General features: G+C 41.4%; 3 protein-coding genes across 4 annotated transcripts in view; 2 read left to right on the top strand and 1 right to left on the bottom strand.

The window, feature by feature from the left end:
- Positions 1 to 5,262, bottom strand: part of akap9 (A kinase (PRKA) anchor protein 9) — a 56,091-nt gene extending 50,829 nt beyond the window's left edge. The window contains 2 exon segments of the mRNA XM_061665718.1: positions 558 to 749; positions 5,080 to 5,262. Of these exon segments, the coding sequence (XP_061521702.1) occupies positions 558 to 749; positions 5,080 to 5,127 (240 nt within the window). The 5' untranslated portion in view covers positions 5,128 to 5,262.
- Positions 5,263 to 5,375: 113 nt separating this feature from the next.
- Positions 5,376 to 11,993, top strand: LOC133395613 (transcription termination factor 1, mitochondrial). The gene is made up of 3 exons (XM_061664668.1): positions 5,376 to 5,611; positions 9,041 to 9,249; positions 9,816 to 11,993. The coding sequence occupies exon 3, from the start codon at positions 9,854 to 9,856 to the stop codon at positions 11,003 to 11,005; it is 1,152 nt and encodes a 383-aa protein (XP_061520652.1). The 5' UTR covers positions 5,376 to 5,611; positions 9,041 to 9,249; positions 9,816 to 9,853; the 3' UTR covers positions 11,006 to 11,993.
- A 701-nt stretch (positions 11,994 to 12,694) lies between these two features.
- dus3l (dihydrouridine synthase 3-like (S. cerevisiae)) lies at positions 12,695 to 20,448 on the top strand. 2 transcript variants are annotated; one of them, XM_061664675.1, is made up of 16 exons: positions 12,695 to 13,409; positions 13,552 to 13,646; positions 14,401 to 14,650; positions 14,897 to 15,248; positions 15,762 to 15,829; positions 16,305 to 16,394; positions 16,479 to 16,520; positions 16,599 to 16,751; positions 16,923 to 17,039; positions 17,135 to 17,200; positions 17,284 to 17,394; positions 17,947 to 18,043; positions 18,126 to 18,201; positions 18,492 to 18,680; positions 19,776 to 19,904; positions 20,243 to 20,448. In XM_061664675.1, the coding sequence occupies exons 2-16, from the start codon at positions 13,567 to 13,569 to the stop codon at positions 20,313 to 20,315; spliced, it is 1,893 nt and encodes a 630-aa protein (XP_061520659.1). In that variant the 5' UTR covers positions 12,695 to 13,409; positions 13,552 to 13,566; the 3' UTR covers positions 20,316 to 20,448. The 2 variants fall into 2 exon arrangements, with proteins under 2 accessions (XP_061520659.1, XP_061520660.1); XM_061664676.1 differs by having other exon boundaries at positions 12,863 to 12,881.
- The last annotated feature ends 108 nt before the right edge of the window (positions 20,449 to 20,556 follow it).

The raw sequence follows: 20,556 nt of genomic DNA on the forward strand, positions 1-20,556 counted from the left end.
AAACTTTGGAACTTCCTGTTCAATTTCAACCATGGCTCCTTGATACGTTTTCGTGCATCCTGTGATGATAGACATCTTCACCCAATGACATGTTGACTGATGAAACTGGTGTCGTGGGCAAACGTTTTTCCAGCTTTCTAATTCCTCGAAATAATAATAAATCCTGGGAATTTCCCCAAAATGCCTACACCAAATCAAAATGGTTAACTTCCTGTTCAAAATTTGGCATGGATCCTTAAGACTTTTTCATGTGTCCTTTTATGATAGCTATGTCCACACTGTTTAATGTCGATTAATGAAACTGATGTCAGGGGCAATTTTTTTTTCCAACTTTCCAAATCCTCAAAATGATCGCAGAACTTTGGAATTTGCCCAAAATGGCTGCATCAAACCCAAATGGCCAAGTTCCTGTTCAATTTAGGGCTCAGGTCCTTGACACTTTTTCCATCCGTGCAGTTATGTTAGACATTGATCGTGAACCTGCGTCAGGAGCCAATTATTGCTAACTTTCCAGGAGACACCTGGTACTCGGGCCCTAATAATCAATGTGGACATACCTCTATGGTGTATGTCTGGTCGTGCTTCAGAGTCTCCCCACTGCGTAGCGTCTTGGAGAAGCTCAGCTCGGCGGCGGGTGATACTGAGCGATCCGCCTCCACGCTTCCCTGCGAGTCCTCTTCTGGCTTCTTTTTCTTCTTCTTCTTCCTCTGGGAATCTGCGTGAGCTTTCCGTTGACGGTACTCAGCCAGCTGTGGTAAGGGGAAAAAGATGTTTAAAAAAACAGGTGGATGTTTTTTGTTGTTGTTGTTGGTTTATCCTCTCAAACAATCAATCAACTTACTTGTTGTCGGCACAGTTTGGGAAAAGTCAAGCGAAACATGTCATCGTCTGTGTTCGGAGCATCCATATAACATTCAAGGCATGTCTTTTGCTCTGCCAGCAGGTGCTAATCCTGACTAAAGGATTACACTTCAAACCATGTCAACGATCAGTTTAAACTGCCAGTGAAACTTGGCAACAATCTTACTCCTCTTTTCAACAGGGCACTAAAACGTTTCACTTAATACAAAACCTGTCACTGGTCATTTACCATTGAAATTGTGTCTAAATTCCGACCATTGCTGGCAGACACGTTTAATGTTGAGCCTACATGTGCACCGACTAAGACATCTAATTAACTGAATTAGATCACTTGAAACGAGGCATACCTAATCCACAGCATGCTGCAGCCAGATTTGGGTGTAAGCTACCTTTTTCCCCAAAAAGTACACATTGGAATACAGATTTTCACACGGAGACCCCAAAAAATTGCCACACCAGAGATGAACAGAATGGACAATTTGAGGAATTGCCATGTTTATTTTGTCTCCCTTTTTTGTGTGGAGAACTGCAAAATAGTGGGGGAGGGGGGGGGGGGGCAAAATGTTGGCTTTTATATGCAGTGTGAAAGGGATTTTAGACTGATACTACCTCCGGAGGTGCTTCTGTGTTGGTGCCATATATACAGAACAGCATCATGGGGCAAAAAAGCGAGAAAATGTTGCTGTTAATAGGCAGTGAGAAAGGGACTACAAACTCCGACGCTACCTCCGACGGCGGCGGAAAATTGCCAATTGACTTTAACCCACACCCCCCATTAAGAGTCAGTTCTGTTTACACAGAACAGCGACATGGCGCTTAGAAATTGCCAGCTTTTTTGATAGTCTAAAAGGAACTACAGCTCTGATACTACCTTAAAGGTGGAAAATTGTGGGTTCATCTTCATCCCCCTATTCCATTTCAGTGGGGGAAAAGCGAAGACAATTCCAGCTTTTACTAAAAGAATAAAAGGGACAACAGTCTGGCTGGATTGTTTGACACGAACATGTCGGCTTTAATAGACATTGTGAAATTCTCCACAGGCTCTGATACTACATCTGAAGGGGAAAACTTTCCATGCCGACTACATATTCCCCCGTTCTAAGTCTGTGTCATTTAAATGTAAATGTATACAGAACAGTGACATGGGGGGGAAAAAGGAGAGAAAATGCCCTCTTTTACTGGCTTTGTAAAGAGACTAGTCTCTGATACTACCACTGAAGACGGGTCAACCTTGAAATGTATTTGACACAGCTCTTTTATTGGATCTCATTAGATGGCACGGGTCTACCTCTTTCATTTATTTATTTTTTTTATTTATTTTTCATTCATTTTCATTTAAGTATTTTCTCTCATGAGTTTAACATAGTGGATAATGCACAGACATACATTATGTATGAGCAACAGGTGGACACACAGGTGGGACATGGAGCTAACCATGTTAGCTTAGGTTACAGCTAAACATTGTTTGACGTGGATTCAACTCTACGAGGCGCTAATGTGCAGTCCAGGAAACCTTTGGCTTTTGATGAGCTGCTTAGTGTAGCCAACTGCCCTTGTTGGGAGAGCCGGTGCTGAGGGTGGGGGGCATATGGAGTCTGTAGTCTGCGGAGGAGCGTCTCCATCTGGGCTAGCGCTAACCACGTAGGTGTAGCATAAGCTGCCTGGACACATTTATACTCATATTCCAAAGCAGGATTGTGGTGGTAAACACACAGTAGATTGAGAGCAGACAGTCTTATGTGAGCATTACGCATGCTGAAAAAAAATCAATATGGGTAAAAAAAAAATGACCCAGCTGAAAATCTTCTCGGGACGCTCTTCGATTAGTTAGCAAATTTGAACACAGTTGGAGTCGAAAAAGCAATCCAGCGACGTATCCTGATATTTTTATTCCTCGCAGTATGCCATGCACTATTTCATCTTCCGCTTGTGTTTTGGTTGTCTTTGTTTGCCACACTTGACTCACATACAGCCAGCATAAAGCTTCGATTCGTAGGTCAATTTTGAATCAATCAAAGTCTTAGGAGCAAGCAGCATATACAAAAACTGTTGAGAGAATTCCAGTGTAACAATTCAAAGGAACATTTGCTCTTCTTTTGTTTTCCAGGATAGTGCTCAAAATTGGTCACATTTTGTGTCCAAATCAATCTCACAATGTAGCCAGGGTAAACAATATACCATGCACTGTCGCGACTTTTGCAGCATTATAATACTGCAGTCTTCAATCTCTTTCCAACTTAGTTAGCTTTGAGCACAAACCCCACACTAAATTTTATGTAATCCCAAAAATCCAGAAGTCCTAGCAGTGAGCAGCATATCATGCATTGTCGCAAGTATTCCAGCATAACAGTGCAAAGATGGTTCAATCTTATTCCATTGGAGTTTGTTATCTTTTTCACTGACTCCTACAATTCTCAGTCCTAACGACAGTCTAGAAACTATTCCAGCGTAATATTGCAGAAGGCCTTTGATCTTTTTCTTTCATTTTCCAGGATAGCGCTGAACTCAAATTTTGGCACATTTTGACTCAAAATGAATCCCGGAATGTAGCCTAAGAAAGCAACATACCATGGACTGTCCTGACTTCAATTTTTTTCCAACTTTTATCAAGTGTGTCTGACTCCCACATTTAAAGTCAAAATCGATCACTGACAATCCATCTTGCTTTTCAAATTTCTAGCAGCAAGCAGCATACCATGCATTGCTGTGACTAGTTCAGTGTCATACTACTTTCCATTTGTTTTTTGTTTTTACTGTCACACCTTCCACACTTTAAGCATGTGGCATCGGTACAGATTATTTACCTGCAGACTTGGGCTATTTTATGATGACTGCATTATTCCTAGCAGCAAGCACCATACTATGCACCATCATGCCTATTCCAGTAATACTGCAAACATTCTTAAATCTATTTCTCTTGTGTTATCTTTGTCACAGAGTCCCTATCTTTGAGTCTAAATTCGTCAGCATACCATACACCGTTGTGATGCCAATTTAGCGCCTCTTTTTGTTTGAGCAGATTTTAGCACATTTTTCATGACTATCCTGAATTTCTATTCCTTAGTAGCAAGCAGCATAACATGCCCTAGCATGACGACAAGGTGGGTCAGAAATGTTTCAGGACTTGTGTCAGAACTACACACTACATGTTTTCCCCTTTAAAGTAATCTCCCTGCAGTCTAATGTACTTTCCCAGCATTCTCTGCCACGCCCTAATGCACTCCAGGAAAGATTCTTTCAGGATCCTCCACAATTATGTTGTCACGGCTATCTTGTTATCATCCACGTCTTGAAAACTAGTTCCTATTGATGACCCCCTTGAGTTTAGAAAAAAATAAAAATCAGGTTAGTAGGCAGGCTGCTCCATCACAGCATCCTCTTCGCCAAAAACTGTCGGCTGCTCAGGGACCTTGTGAGAAGGTTTGTCATGGTGCAAAACCACGAGCTGTCCTGCCACAACTCTCGCCTCTTCTTGCGCCTATAACAATGGAAACACCACAGGATCTCTTTGCTGACATATTGTCTTATCAGACCCATATTGAAGGGGAACATTTGTAGTTCGAAATATGTCCTTTCTGACACCAATCTTAGAACTTTTCTGACACACCTCATACTCCATGATGGCAGCATAGCGCCTCTATTTGTCCACATGTTTTGGAAGATATTTCCTGACAATTTGTCCTGATTTTTTGAATTCCTTATCATCACAGGAATCAAGGTACAGTGTACTGGAATTTACATACAAATAACCATAGCACAATTAGTTTATAGGGGCATTTATAGGAGGTATTAGGGACCTAATTAGCAAGGGTGCTAAATGACACAGCAAAGGCAGCACAAGTCTGGCATTAGGGGATATGTGTACGGTAAATCCTGTTACACCTGACTGCCAACCTCACATTAGGGGAGGCATCGGAAAGCCTCTACTTACTTACTGATAACGCACTCCCTTGAACCATTCCAATGTTATACAAACAATGAAGTTTCTCATGCAGCATGACATAAAGGTTGCACTATGTAGTGAGTTAGTAGCGGCTTGGCTAACCCCCTGTCAAAGCCGGGGGCACACGTTTGGACTGACAGCTGCGGGGGGGTCAAGGGTGGGTGCGGAACAGTTGACAGAACCCAACAAGGATCATTACATCTAAACAAAAAGTTGTCAGCAACGTTAACTTCAAACAGCGTTGTTATAGAGAAACACCGCCGGAGGAATCCTACCTTTGCTTTGCCGGTCTCGAGCTTCTTTTGCCGCTCCTCGTCTTCCATGGTCACCGTAGCTATAACAAGACAGACAGGGAGTCACAAGTCGCATAAACGCGCCAGTGATGAAGTCTGTGGGGGCCTCGCCGGCTTCCAGTCCGCTCGCATTCTCTCCTTGTTAGCAGTCGGCGGCCATGTTGTTTCCACGTAAACATGACACCCAACCGTGATGACGTCTGATAGGTGGCCCGTAGCCACGCCTCCTGCATTCCACCGGTGATGCCTTCAGGAACTGGCAGAATTGTTGTCAATACAATGAAAAAAAATAATAATTTGTCATTCTGTTTGTGAACAATAGGCGCCAAGGTACTTCCGGGTACAAACAATCACCCAAAAAAAATATATTTGGGGTTGTACCGCCTACATACCCCAAAAAGGTAGTGAACACGTCGGTGAGGAGGATAAATCGTACCTTGAGTGACCACTTCAAAAGGGACAGACTGGGAATCAAACCTCCATAATCGGGTTTGTGAGAAACTCTTTCTCACAGGTATGTATAAAATGTTTAGTTAGGTTGTCTCTGAGTAATTCAGCAAAACATAATGGCTAGCCTGCCAGCTAACATCAGTACTGTAGCATGCTATCAATTTAACTGTCAGAAGAGCACATCTATACCTTAGAATCGGAGCAACAAAAAAAGTCGATTAATTAGCCATTCCCTTAGAGATCATGTTAGCTATTTCTGAATTTACATTACATTTAACTGTCAGAAGAGTACATCTGTACTATAGATTCAGAGCAACAAAAAAGTCGATTAATTAGCCATTCCCTTAGAGATCATGTTAGCTATTTCTGAATTTACATTACATTTAACTGTCTGAAGAGCACATCTGTAGTATAGAATCGGAGCAACAAAAAAGTCGATTCATTAGCCATTCCCTTAGAGATCATGTTAGCTATTTCGGAATTTACATTACATTTAACTGTCAGAAGAGCACATCTGTACTATAGAATCGGAGCAGCAAAAAAGTCGATTAATTAGCCATTCCCTTAGAGATCATGTTAGCTATTTCTGAATTGACATTACATTTAACTGTCAGAAGAGCACATCTGTACCATATAATCGGAGCAACACAAAAGTCGATTAATTAGCCGTTCCCTTGGTGATCATGTTAACTATTTCTGAATTTACACTATGTCTATTACATTATGTCTATTTTTTTTATGAATTTACCCGTTCGAAATGTAAAATACAGACCGAACATTCCCTCTCGGTTCGAAGCAATTTTCCTTTCGTAACATCATTTTTCGACTGAACCGTCACACATTTAAACGACGGAGAGAAGACGGCTAAAATCATCATTTAAGCCGTTTAGCTTGTTTTCTCAATTTCTCTACTTTGGTCAAATGGTTTGTTTACTCGTGGTGCCATTAGCGAGCTGCCACCCGGAAGTACGTGTGACGTCATGGTGAAACTGTCGTACGTCGTCCTCCCTCATTCGAGTGTTTGTCCGAAGGTGGCTCGTAACCACGCAACTAATATTTATGGTTTCCCATTCCCTTCCCCGTTATGACTGTAAAAAAAATATAAATTTCTAATAGCCTTATCATACATATACTCAGTAAACCGATTGCTGACTAGTTTTACAATCAAAAGTCAATGATAATAGTTATTTCAACTCTGATTTAAAAAATGGGTTTGGTAAAAGAAAAAAAATGCTTGGCATACCGCAATGTAAACATAAAGACAATTTGCAATTTTGGTACAGATTTTGGCATGAAACATAACTTAGCAGGCCATAATAAATTATGTGGATGGCCGGAACTGTGCCTTAAGTAGAGGACTGCAGCCCAGATAAGAAAGCATCGTCTACTATTCATTGTATTAGCAATAATGATGTTATGGGGATTTGCAACGTTCATGGTGTTAGTATTACTAAATTACTGTATTCATTGCAGCGAAAATAAAAGTGTTGCTATTTTTGGCTGCACTTCTGGATGCTCTGGCACCTACTAGAGGGAGATAGAAAGAGGATAGTCACATACTATATATCACAAAGACTGAAATCGATAGCTTGGAGTTGAGTCCACAGGTCTCTTGCGTCCAACACTTAATAAAATTAACACATTTTCTCAAATTGTTGAAGTAGAGCTATTTGTTAGAAGAAAAGCATGTTGTATTTTATTTTAATTTATTCATTTGATTTAGTTTTTCTTTTCATTGTTTTTTTTTTGGTGTGTTTTATTGTTTTTGAAAATGTTATTTTATTTTCAAAATGGCAATTCAGGATACAGTAGACCATATATGGCCTGTGAGCATATTTGTTTTGGGCCACACTACAAATCTACAACTAAAACCTAACAGAAACTGTTATGAAAATCCCCAAGCATGTTAAATTTAACCAACAAACGCTCATAATGAAAACATTTGTTTGATCTTTGCATCATATTTTGCCATACATTTTGTAGTATGGTCGTCACGGGACTGTTCTTACCCCAAACCGCCAATACTAGTTACTTGTGTCAGGAATGAAAGATAACAAAATACAAAAAGCATGTATTTTGTGTTAATTGGGTGTTTTTCTCAATTCATTTATGAAGTGATGAGTACTCATTGTTCTCCCTCCAAAAGGACTGCTGCTGTTTCTATGGTAACAGACAGAGAACTGTCGCAGTTTGAGGGGCTGCTTTTTTGTTTTTTGTTTTTTTGTGAAGAAAATGTTCCAATCCCCCCCCCCCCCCACCCCGACTCCAGTTGAACTAGAACTATGAGCGCTTTTTCGAAATAATCATTTAGGGAACGTTCTGTTCCCCTGCAACGTACCTGCAGCAGCAGATGAAGACGACGAGGACGTTCTGTGTCTTCGGTTGTCGGGTGCAGAGCAACTTATCGTCTGGCAGATCTTGAATTCCACCCATTTTCTTTTAGACATGTCTAATTTGATGCCACCTGTGTGAGCAGTTAGCGTTTGTGCAGCAAGCATGGGAAACAATGAGGCATTTTGAACCTTTAGGCCACAGTCTAAATTATTCATTCACTGAGGGAGTAATGTATCAGCAGCCCTTAAACATGAGCAGCATATAGAATTGGACAATTGGATCAGGATTGGAATGCATAAGGGAAATAAGAATATTGTGTGATATAATTATACAGCTCTAAGGCTGAGTTAATGAAGAAAATAACCAAATGAAACAGATTATAGAGATATTGTGCTATTCAATAATTAGTCGGCCACTTTGTAGCTCTTGCTCTGCAGAATAAAAGTGGATAAATGCAGAAAAATCGTCATGGTAGACACATGATGCTCTGTTAAGTAAATTGCATCTGATCATGACAATCATACTAAGGCATACTTTTTTTATGTTTTGTTTTAATCATCCTCACTTGAATCATATACTGCGAAAGGAGTGAAAGCTGTTTTGCATAATGAATAGCTTGAGCTTCGGTTAAAATATTCATAAGCGGAGGGCCTCATGAGCGTCAAGAGCCGAATGGTCAGTGGGTTTGTGAGTCCTGCAGCCAGCATAATGAAAAAGAACATAATTAAAACGTTTGGTATCAACTAAATATTACAAAATAACAATAAAAATCCAAATGTCTGAAATTTGATGATTGCACTAAGGCCAATAACTGTTACTTGGTACCTAGTGTAACTTTGTTCAATGGACTATATACTGTAAGTTCATCCATCCATTTTTGCAGTGGTTATTAAACCGGGGTTCCAGGACTCCCAGGGATCCGCAAACTGTAGCTTGGGAATCCATCCATCCATTTTCTGAGCCGCTGATCCTCACAAGGGTCGCGGGAGTGCTGCAGCCTATCCCAGCTATCATTGGGCAAGAGGCGGGGTACACCCTGAACTGGTTGCCAGCCAATCGCAGGGCACATACAAACTAACAACCATCCGCACTCACTTTCACACCGGGCAATTTAGAGTCTTCAATTAACCTACCATGCATGTTTTTTGGGATGTGGGAGGAAACCGGAGTGCCCGGGGAAAACCCACACGGGCACGGGGAGAACATACAAACGGCACACAGGCGGGGAGATCACAAGATGGCGCCAGCTCCATCGCGGGTAACTAATCAGCGAAGAAAAAGAAGACGAGGAAGAAGAAGAACGAAAGTGAACGAAGAAGAAAGGTAAACAAATTCGATTGAAAGTGTTAGCCTGCCGTCGCGCATGAGGTATGTCTTGTTTTAACTCCTCAGCAAGGTTATAACTTACTAACTTAACTTACTAAAAATTACGCCTTAAACGGTGACGTTTTGTAGTTGTAATATAGACCTGCAAGCATCGTTTAAATGTAGTGTTTTAGTGTGACATTACAAGAACTTGCATTTTATATATATAATTGTTGTATAATTGTTTTACGTGGAACCAAATCCCATTTTACCTTAAAATATCGGATTACTATTTCCTTAACCGCTAAGAAAATAGTGATCATATCTGAACTTCAGCTAACTGAAAGGCGATACATTGCTTTTGTGTGATTGGTGTTGAAGTAAAGTTTTTGTGACATGTTATCATCAAAATATTGTGTAAATATAGTATAAAAGCTTAGAGACAAGCATTCACACTTTTACTTTTTTTAAAAAAAAAAAAGTAAAAGTATTTTAGGGACAATGGCTCTAACGCCATTGTCCCTAAAATATTGTGTAAATGCTGAGTTACAAGGTTTCACATTAGTTCTACTGCTTATGATGTGCTTGCCTAGATTTCTTGACGTTAAGTGTGATTATGCTATTTGCAGTTCTCATGATGCTTGCAAGGATATCGCACTGATGAAAAATGGCATCTCGGTTCAAAGCCATAATCGGCCTCCACAGATTATTCTCTCTTCAAAAAGCCTTTAAATGCGTGACAGTACAGTGCGCGACAGTCTTCCCTCTCCAGAGGTTTAACAGTGTGACCCCCAACGAGAATGAGCCCAAAGCTTCTGTGAACCCTGAGAATGAGTCCTTGCTGGAGAACTTGAATCTGTTGGGGGTGGATGTGAAGATGGCACGCCAACGTCAACCAGGTGTGTTCCGTAGGGTCTTCACCAATGAGCAGTGCCTGGCTAAGTTCCTGCAGGCCAAAGGTGCCAGCCGCCAGACCGTGGCTAGCATCATATCGCGTTACCCGCGTGCCATCACGCGCTCCCTGGAGTATCTGGAGCAGCGCTGGCAGCTGTGGAGGAACATCTTCCAGACTGACGAGGAGATTGTGAGCATCCTGGACCGCTCGCCTGAGTCCTTCTTCCGCTCCAGCGACAACAGCAAATTGGAGAAGAACATAGCCTACCTCTCTTCGCTGAAGCTGAGCAACAAGGACCTCCACCGGCTGCTCGCCACTGCGCCGCGCACCTTCTCCAACAGCCTGGAGCTCAACAGGCAGATGGTGGAGTTCCTGGAGGACGTCTGTGTCGAGCTCGGCGGGACTGGTCCCGAGGAGTTCGCCAAAGCAATCATATCCAGAAACCTCTACGTCCTTATCCGTAGCACAAAGAGAATCAAGGCCAACATTGATAACCTGCGAGCGGCTCTGAAACTGAGCGACGCCGAGCTCCTGGTCCTGCTTCAAGGGTCCGGTGCAAAAATCCTGGACCTGTCCAACGAATACCTGAAAAATAACATGGCCAGCCTTCAGGAGAGGTTGCTTGTGTTGGGCTGTAGCAAAGAGGATGTCAAAACGCTGATCGTCGGCTATCCGATGGTTCTGTACATCGGGGCGACGACGCTGAGCATTAAACTGGACTGTCTCCTCAAGGGAGGAATCACAATGGAGCAGATACTGAAGAAGCCCAAGGTTTTGGACTACAGCACGCAGAATGTCACAGCCAGATTAGAGGAGCTTCATGAGATCGGCTATAACTTCAAGGCGAACGGCATCGGCATCCTGGACTTGAGTCAAAAGCGATTTGCGGCCAAGATAGAGAAACTAGTGACTTCCCCCGATTAGTAAATTGTTGTCCATTAAAAGTGGCTTCCAGATCGTATAACTATAGCTGCCACAAGATGGCGGCAAAGTACTTTTATTTTCTATTAGAGAGGGAGTCACCTACCTTTTCGAAAGTGAGAGCTACTTCTTGGGTACTGATTAATGCAAAGGGATACCAATTTCATACGCACTTCTGAAATATCAAATTTGTGCTCAAATTACTTTTAATATGCTGTGATATGTGTTGACGCTTCATAATTATCGATTTAACTAGGGAGGAAGCAAATAAATATCAATATGCACCACTTTATTTCAACAAATCTCTTCAAATGTTTACATTTTAAAGTGACTACTTCTACAATATTCCTAGGAAATCACAATGTCCCATCATTTTGGCCCGAAGCTCCTCTCTTTTCAACAAACTAATTGCTTGGCCCCAAGATGCCACAAGGTGGCGCCAAACCGGTGAGTTTTTCAGGGAATAACAGAGTATAGGTACCCCCCAAAAATCTGGGGATTCTGAACCGTGAATATGTGGGTGTTTAGTGTAACCATAAATATACACCAAACTATAATTTCAAATAGCTTAATTAACATTGTACAACATTACCTGACTTTGTTTTGAAAAATGCACCACATTGTACAACATTACCTGACTTTGTTTTGAAAAATGCACCAGAAGTGCGCATGAGTCTCTGTCACTCCCCTAACAACTGAGGCTAAATTGAGCTCTTCCCCACATACAAAGCTTGTCTCTTAGTTGAGATTTATCATTTCAACATACTTCCTTGACAGCAATTTCTGTAAGTGTTTTCCATTTAGGCAGGGGTTTGGTGGCATCTTGGGGTGTTTCACAAAGCGGACAAAAATTGCTAATAGATAAGGAAAAAATGTGAATAGGTGAATTATAAATATTAAACTGTGATGATACAGGGGATTACTTTATATCATTGAGAAACATTCAATATCACAAGAATATGTCAAGAATCTTTACAATAAACCTCATTAAGTCCCCCAAAGTTGTACAATATTCATTTTGTCAGACTTCACCTCAGTGAAGGATTGACTCGACAAGTGCCTATTCCTTTTTGTCTGTGTGACATCAGCACAGCACGGTACCAGTGCTGGCGAAGACGAAAAGTGTTATGTTCACCATAGAACAGGAAATGGAAAGCATTTGGCTTCTCAGTACAATAATACGAGCAATACAAAGAAGTATCAATTACAGCCAGAAATTCATTTACAAGCAGAGGCTAACGTAAATACGTCTCCATCTTCTGTGTCATGCGTCACTGTATTTTTTATATGTATTCATAAATTATCTTTTTAGCTATAGGAAAGTAAAGGAAGATAAAATGTTACCTAAAACATTGCCTGTACAGTTACGGGTGTGTGGTGTTGACAGTTTAATTCACTTTATATTGTTTTCTATAGGTAAAATTAATTTTAAAAATGAGAGCAACTTGTAATTTAACTGGTATTATATATATTTTTGAGTTTGTCTTTAAACTACGTAAAAACACCTCATTATGGTTTCTGCTTGTAGTGTAAGTAAAAAACGAATTTAATCAAATGAACAAATATTAAAAAATATATACTGAAAACGTCGCTTTCGACCTATGAGAGGGATTTTCTGTTTTCGAGTCAACCCCGGACGCTTTTAAATGATACACTGCTAACTTCTTCCACAGATATAAATAGGGCGATACGTCGAGCCTCTTTTACGGAGTCTGCCTACGGCAACGCTAAACTAGGAAGGTCAAAGTCGTGAGTACATTCCATGTGTGTGGACGGCCAGAAAACAAACAAAAACAAAGTTCCCCGCACCTTGTGCTGCATACGGTTACACACGATGCTGAGCAATCCCAACAAGAGGCCTGGGAATAACTTTTAACATGTAAAATATTTCTTGACTTAAAAAATAATGTTCTTTATTGATAGCACAGGCTTTGGCGTTGATTAAAAAAAGTAAACTTCGTGAAAATCAGTTGAGAATTGAGCAGGCAACGACTTGATTTGAATTTCAATGTCATGCATTGCCTTTGATGGGACCATCGACCTCTCCAACACGGCCGCCATATAGGCACGTTCGTTAACTGGAGTGCTAGAGCACGTTGCCGTAGCTACTAAATTAATGCTTGTAAAACAATGGAACCAATGTTTTTCGCACGTTCTTTCAGGACCCTTTTAAGTGATGCGCTGTTGCCTTATCATGCTTTTCCTACCCACACAAGTCGATTACTTGCAATACAAATGCTACGTAACAGCAAACACCTAAACAATTTTTTTTTCGAATGGTTTGCATACTCGGCGGTATTAATAAATATAAGGGGCTAGTCGTCGACTGTTGTAATTGTGATATTAGCTTCGCGTTAGCAGCTAACTTACAGAGCTCAGCAGCCAGACATTCAACACCAGCATACTAGTAAGTAAGAGCCGTGTCAATTGTTCACAATAAGTTCGTATTAGGGCAGTTTTACTGGCCAAGTACTTACTAAGTAACTGTCATAGTAACTGTAGTTTATGTACACTAAGGAACGATAGTAGTGCATGTCCTGTTTTAACAGAAACCAGCAGATGTGATGGAAAAACCTGCAGAGGAAACAGCAGTTGCAAAGGCGACAAGAGCCGCAGTCAAGGGTGAAGCAGCCCTCAAACCAGAGTGAGTCATTAAAATATGCACAACTAATAAAATGGTTGGGGTTTGACTGACACTCATTGAATATAAAATGTTTATCCACATTTTCCACAATCTGGAAACATCCACCCCTAATAATTTGGGGGGGGCTCCATCCATCCATCCATTTCTAAACTGCTTCTTGAGGTTGCGGGTGTGTTGGAGCCCATCTAAGCTGACTTCGGGTGGGAGGCGGGGTACACCCTGAACTAGTCGTCAGCCAATCGCAAGGCACATATAGACAACCAACCATTCACGCCTACGGGCAGTGTAGAGTCGTCAATTAACCTACCATTCATGTTTATGGAATGTGGGTGGAAACCGGATTACCCAGAGAAAACCCACACAGGCACAGGGAGAACATGCATACTGCGCACAGGCGAGGCCGGATTTGAACCCAGATCCCCAGAACTGTGAGGCAGATGTGCTAACCCCCCCGGGCACCGTGCCGCCCGGGGGGGAACCTATCCTCTGTTTTTACATATATGCTGTTTTTGTACTCAAGCCAAAGCCCTGTCTAATATAAACATATTGCTTGTGGCATCACGGTGCAAATTAACTATATTGACATGAGGGGAGTAGCTTTATTTACACAGGCCTTCCTTGTCTCTAATAGAAAGTTAGTATTTTGTCACCATCTTGTGGCATCTATAGGTAGTAATAACCCTTTTTATGTGTTAATGTTCTCAGTTTCCATGTGTTAGTTTCTAAATCGTTGCATCCACCATTGTATTTGCAGATTCATCACCAGCAAAGACAAATTCCACGAGTTTCTTGACTCAGAAGGGCAAAGCTTGAAGGGAGGTGAGAACAAGGCATCTGAGGTGCCCGCGGAGGAGCCCATAAGAAAAAAGACAAAGTTGGACACTGAGGAGATCGACAAAAGCGCCAAACCGGACGGCAAACGCCTTAGGGGGCAGAACAAGTCGAGGCCACATAAGAAACCGACATCCTATGATGAAAAGAGGCTCTGTGCCTCTGTTATTCAGGTAGGAACTTTAAAGGAGACTTCCATCTATTTTCTACACCTCATTGTAGTTGCAGGTGAGCTATCCTGACAGACTTTTGGGGTGAGAGAAACGGTCGTCAGTCAATCACAGGGCACATAGAGACAAACAACTACTCAGTTAAATTCACAACTCACCGTCATCAAAGTCAAAATTCCATAATACTGCATGTTAAAATGACTTGTTGTGGTTAGATGTTCTCACTGGTCGTTCCTCTCACTTCACCAGGGCAACCAGGAATGTCCCTACGGGGACAAGTGCCACTTCTACCACGACGCCGCCACCTACCTAGCCAGCAAGCCCGCCGACATCGGCGAACGCTGCCACGTCTACGACACCTTCGGGAAGTGCGCGTACGGCCTTTCCTGCCGCTTCGCCAAGGCGCACACCACGGCCGAGCTGAAGAGCGGCGAGAACGCGGACGTGGTGAAAAGCTGCGAGGGCCGCACGCCGGTGAGGAACAGCCTTAGTAAAGAGCTGCAGAATCGTCTCAGGAAGCATTCCGTCGCATTCAAGAAGTCGGCGGAGTACCTCAAGACACTTTCCAACAACAAGGATAAAAAAGAACAGCAGGGCAATGGTAGGAAGACATTTAGTTCATGTTGAGCATGCACAGTGGTTCTCAAATGGCTGGGTAATCGTTAAATCGTTAAAAACAAGTGCGTACCAATTGTATGTATGAGGACCTTACCTAACCTTATATCTTACTTACCTTTAGGCCAATTAACAGCTCTGATATGATTGTGACATATCATCACAAATCTAAAACTCCTACATGAATAAAGTCTTAGAAGTCCTAAATTGTATGTTTTAGAACAAAAGATGTACGTTTTTGAGAATATAGTCCTATTTTTCGAGAGAATAAAGGCTACTTTTCCAGAATAATGGTGTAATATGGGGTAAATTTTTTTTTTGAAATTGTAAATATACAGATTTCTTCAATGGTAGTTATGCTTAATTAAAGTCAAGATTTCAAAGGGGTCCTTGGAAAAAATTCTCTCCCTAAACTTGTCCCTCGACCCAAATGGTTTGAGAGCCCCTGATGTGAGGAATATTAATAATCCCCCTTTTAATTGTTGAAGTCCTTTGGCAGGGGCTGCTGACCTACCAGCAGATCCAACAACTGAGGCAAAGTATGAATCTACAGATGCAGAAATGCAGGTAAAAATGTATCTCCAAATATCTACTAAAATATCTACATTTGGCTACAACACACCCAATTCCAATTTAATTCCTATATCTCTATGTCTATTTACATGTGACGCATATGATTTTACACTAATAGAACACATGAAACAGCCCGCATATGTAGACGCAACCCAAATTCCTCAGACGTCCAAATGATGTAAATCCACAAGCATCACCAATTGGTGAAGTTCGGTGATGTTGACGACAGGGTATATTCCATCTGTGAGTTTACAGCTCCTTGGCGGATAGCCGATCCGTATCAGTTTTTTTAATCCACATTTGGAAGAGGCCTGATTCCGATTCCATGCATTTTATTTTCTAGTTACGCTGCTATGATGCAAATCTGCAAAACCTGTGCAAACTGAGAGTAAAAAATCTAAAATGTGCTATTTGAACCATGCAGTGTAAATCCAGCAGTGTCTATTATATTTATTTATTTTTTGGCAAGGTAAGCTCAGCGAAGACGTCCACCATGCGCACTATTGGTGCGTTGACTGACGTGGATGTCGTCAAGTTGCGAGCGTGTGAAAAAAAACAGGTATCTTTCACTCCTCTGTGAAGAAAATATTTTTTTTTTAAGTAAAACCAAAGAAGGCTGAAGGAATGTGTTCTTTGCTTGAAGATCGACTTCCAAGACAAGCTCTACCTCGCACCGCTAACCACTGTAAGTGCCACGAGAGTGAAAGTTCTGCACGTGTCATTGATGCATCTGTTAATTGTCGGGCTCCTCTTATTTCCTAAGTGTGGCAACCTGCCATTCCGCCGCGTGTGCAAGCGCCTGGGAGCGGACATCACTTGTGGCGAGATGGCCATGTGCACCAACCTGCTCCAGGGCCAGCAGTCCGAGTGGGCCCTGCTCAAGAGACACGAGAGCGAGGATCTCTTTGGAGTCCAGGTTGGATTATAATACTACGGTTAAGGACCAGAAAGGCCCTAAATTGGCGCTTCGGGGGCTGGGTTTTCCAAGACGTGTGCAAGGACGACTTAAGGACTTAAAACGGAAACCGAAATCACAAAGAGAGGAGGAATACATGCTTACTGGTATTAAAAATTACTTGGTCTTCAGGTGGAGGGTTGCTTCCCCGACACCATGACGAGATGTGCCGAGCTCATCAACAACAACACAGAGGTGGACTTTGTGGACATAAACTCAGGGTGCCCCATTGACCTTGTCTATAAGAAAGTTAGTTTTATGTTTTGTTTCGTTTTTTTGCCATAGTGACCCCTCCGCCCCCCAAAAAACGCAAGCCTGACTCTTTTTGTTTTTTATGTCCTCAGGGTGGAGGCTGTGGCTTAATGACGCGCACCCGCAAGTTTGAGCAGATAGTCCGGGGAATGAACTATGTGAGTGTTCATGTTTAAGATAAATTTGTCTGTTTCTGGAAAAAAACTATTTTTCGTTGTCCCCCACACCCTCCCTTCTAAAGGTGCTGGAAGTCCCTTTAACGGTGAAGATCCGGACCGGCGTTCAGGAGAAAAACAACATTGCACATAAACTCATCCCTGAGATGAAGAATTGGGGCATTTCTATGATCACAGTAATTATTTTTTTCTCCAGATTATTATGCATATAAGATTCAAGTTAAATAAACATTTCAAGTTTTGGTTTTCTTTTAGTACATTGTGCTTACTAAAGAGAATAATTAAATGAATAATCTTGTCTCACTGTACTCACAAATGTGCTAACTGATATTTGGGCCTGTTTAATTGAGTATAAAGCTGTTGGGTGTTTTTTTTGTGTGAAAACTGATGTAAGGCACCTGGCATCAAGGCGCTATACGTTGCTGCTATAGGGGAGAAAATAAATAATTTCAGACCAATGAAGTTCCATTTCCCATGGCACAGTGGTTGGGAATCACTGGCTTAGATAACTGAAAACGACTTCTAGAAGATCCATCATGTTGCCTATTTGCTATATTTTTTTAATTTTTTAAATTTGTTTTACTCTGCTGTCTGATGCCAGGTAAACATTTCAAATGAGAATCTCTTCTCAATTGCCTTGCCTGGTTACATAAAAATAAATAAAATAGGAAAATGAACAAAAGCACTATATTGTCTAATATGTTTTTCTTCCTCGTGTTGAAATTTAGCTGCATGGCCGCTCCAGAGAGCAGCGCTACACCAAGCTTGCCGACTGGGACTATATCACCACGTGCTCCAAGCTGGCCAGCCCCATCCCACTCTTTGGTAAAAACATGTCGATAGATATGGAACAATTATTTCTATTGTAATAATGCAGAAGAATGCATCAGCGTTGTTATTGTCTTAGGTAATGGCGATATTCTGTCCTATGAGGATGCCATAAAAGCCAAAGAGACGGGCGTTTCTGGGATCATGATTGCAAGGTTGGTGTATCATTTTATCAGTACTATAGTCCACCACCAAACTATCTACTCAACTGCAAAGAGTACCAGGCCATTATGAGTGGTCAGGCATTTTTCCGAGGCGAGCCTCGATTTGTAGTGAAACTCTAGTGAGGACACGTACACAGTCCGCGGAACTATAAAAAAAACTATTTTAAATTGTTTCACAAACAATTCTACCTAGTTAAAAGAAAATACTAAAGTTCAATAAGCATCATAATAAATATTCAATATAATGAAATCTATATTCTGTTATTGTGATCATATATCAGGGGCGCTTTAGTGAAGCCGTGGCTCTTCACGGAAATCAAGGAGAGGCGGCACTGGGACATCTCGTCGGGCGAACGTCTGGACATCCTCCGGGAGTTCAGCAACTTCGGCCTGGAGCACTGGGGCTCGGACACGCGCGGTGTGGAGAAGACGCGCACCTTCCTGCTAGAGTGGCTCTCCTTCATGTGCAGGTGGGACGCTTACGGGGGTCTGGGAGGACCCTCGGCTTGGGGTCCGCAAACAAATTTGCGATAATTTGTCATATCATTTTAAAAGTGCAAACCTACATACAGAGGTGCCAAAAGTTATACCACTTTGTCTTTAACTAGAAGTACAGGTAGTTATGGGAAAAAAAGACTAGAAGTACTGATTAAAACTGAGAATTTTTTTTAACGCCAGAAGAAACATTCTGGTAGCCGACAATTCTCGTAAATAACGCCATGAATTTTCTTTGAGCCGCCTCATCATCATCATGGTTAATGCTATTCAAAAATTCACCTATTTGCATTTTTTTTCTGTCAAACCTATTCCCAATTTGTGAATTTGTGCGCTTTCTGAAACACCCGAAGATGCTGTCAAAGCACTGTCCAAATCGGAAATTACTACAATAATTGGTGTCAAGGAAAGTATGTTGAAGTGATCCATTTTGACTGAGAGACAAGCTTCGTATTTCAGGGTGGAGCTCAGTTTAGTCTGGGTTGTTAGTGGACTTTGTGGAGAGTCTTCACCACGTGATTGTTCATACTCACGTCAGTGCATTTTTCGAAAGCAAATAATCTGTAAACCATTTATTTTTAAGGGTAATGTAAAATGAGTTTAAAATTATGTTAGTGTTTTGGGGATCATAGTTTGTGGAATATTTATGGTTTAAGCTAGTAATACAGACAATTATAAACATTTTGGACAGCTTGGAAAAATACGACTAAGATTATGACTTTTTATCCTGACAAAATACGTCTCTATTCTTGTGAAGATTACGACTTTTTTTTCCCTTGGGGAAAACAAAATGCACGATTTTATTCTCATAACATTCCAACTCTTTGTTTCTTTGAAACATTTTTATTTATCAAAACATTTAAACTAAATAGGCAACTCTTTAAGTCCTCTGGCATTTAGGGGTACGCCTGGTAGTTATCCTGAATTGATTAGGATTATGAAGGGGTTCTTGGACAAATTTCTCCCCTATAAGTTCTCCCTGTACACACAAAGCTTGAGAACGCCTGGCTTATGGGAAAATGTGCACTTTTTACGTGTTATATACAGACTTTGGGGGAAATGTATTTCAGGTATATTCCAGTTGGGCTGCTGGAGCGAGTGCCTGTGAAGATCAACGAGAGGCCTCCGTACTACATGGGGAGGAACTACCTGGAGTCTCTGATGGCGAGCCAAAACGTTGGAGACTGGATCAGGATCAGGTGAGCGGCTAACTTGTTCAGTCAGGGGCCTATTTCACGCAGCGATCCTGCAAAATTGTCGCACCAGGAACATCACAGAAGAGCCGAAACGTATTTGTCTTTAAGAAAGAAGCGAACAAAGGTGCAATATTGCTGCAGTTGTGTGCGAATCATACAGTAACACATCATCCCAGCAGTGTAAAAGGGGCGGTTTCATACAGAGATCCTGCAAAATGGTCGCATCATATTCTTGATACAAGATCTAAAATATATTTTACAGGCAGTGTAAATGGGGCTGTTATTTATTCAATTTTGCTTTTCCAGTTGATCATCATCAAAATGTTTTTTTTCTTTTCCAGTGAAATGCTGCTTGGACCTGTGCCCCCAAATTTCAACTTCTTGCCCAAACACAAAGCCAACTCGTACAAGTGATTTATTTCCCCCTCCCTCTGAGAACAATATCCAGGATTTTATTTTATTTAGAAATCAAGTGTGTGGCATATTAACTGATAATAAAAATATGCAAATTTTTGTTTTGGTAAACTTGTACTGTGCAATAAAACCACACTTAATATACCACTGACATTTTTATGTGTGTCTGTAAAGCATTAACTGCTGAGCCCTGAACTTAAACTCTGCTGCAAATCAAAACAGCAGCACATAAATTCTGGGA

Source organism: Phycodurus eques, chromosome 20 (assembly GCF_024500275.1).
Source record: "Phycodurus eques isolate BA_2022a chromosome 20, UOR_Pequ_1.1, whole genome shotgun sequence".
NCBI lineage: Eukaryota > Metazoa > Chordata > Actinopteri > Syngnathiformes > Syngnathidae > Phycodurus > Phycodurus eques.

Excerpts from the sequence above, each read along its gene's own strand:
- dus3l (XM_061664675.1), top strand. The coding sequence starts at position 13,567 with ATGGAAAAACCTGCAGAGGAAACAGCAGTTGCAAAGGCGACAAGAGCC. Across the intron at positions 15,249-15,761 it reads AAAAGAACAGCAGGGCAATG|GGGCTGCTGACCTACCAGCA; the intron begins GTAGGAAGACAT and ends GTCCTTTGGCAG. Across the intron at positions 17,040-17,134 it reads TTGACCTTGTCTATAAGAAA|GGTGGAGGCTGTGGCTTAAT; the intron begins GTTAGTTTTATG and ends TTATGTCCTCAG.
- LOC133395613 (XM_061664668.1), top strand. The coding sequence starts at position 9,854 with ATGGCATCTCGGTTCAAAGCCATAATCGGCCTCCACAGATTATTCTCT.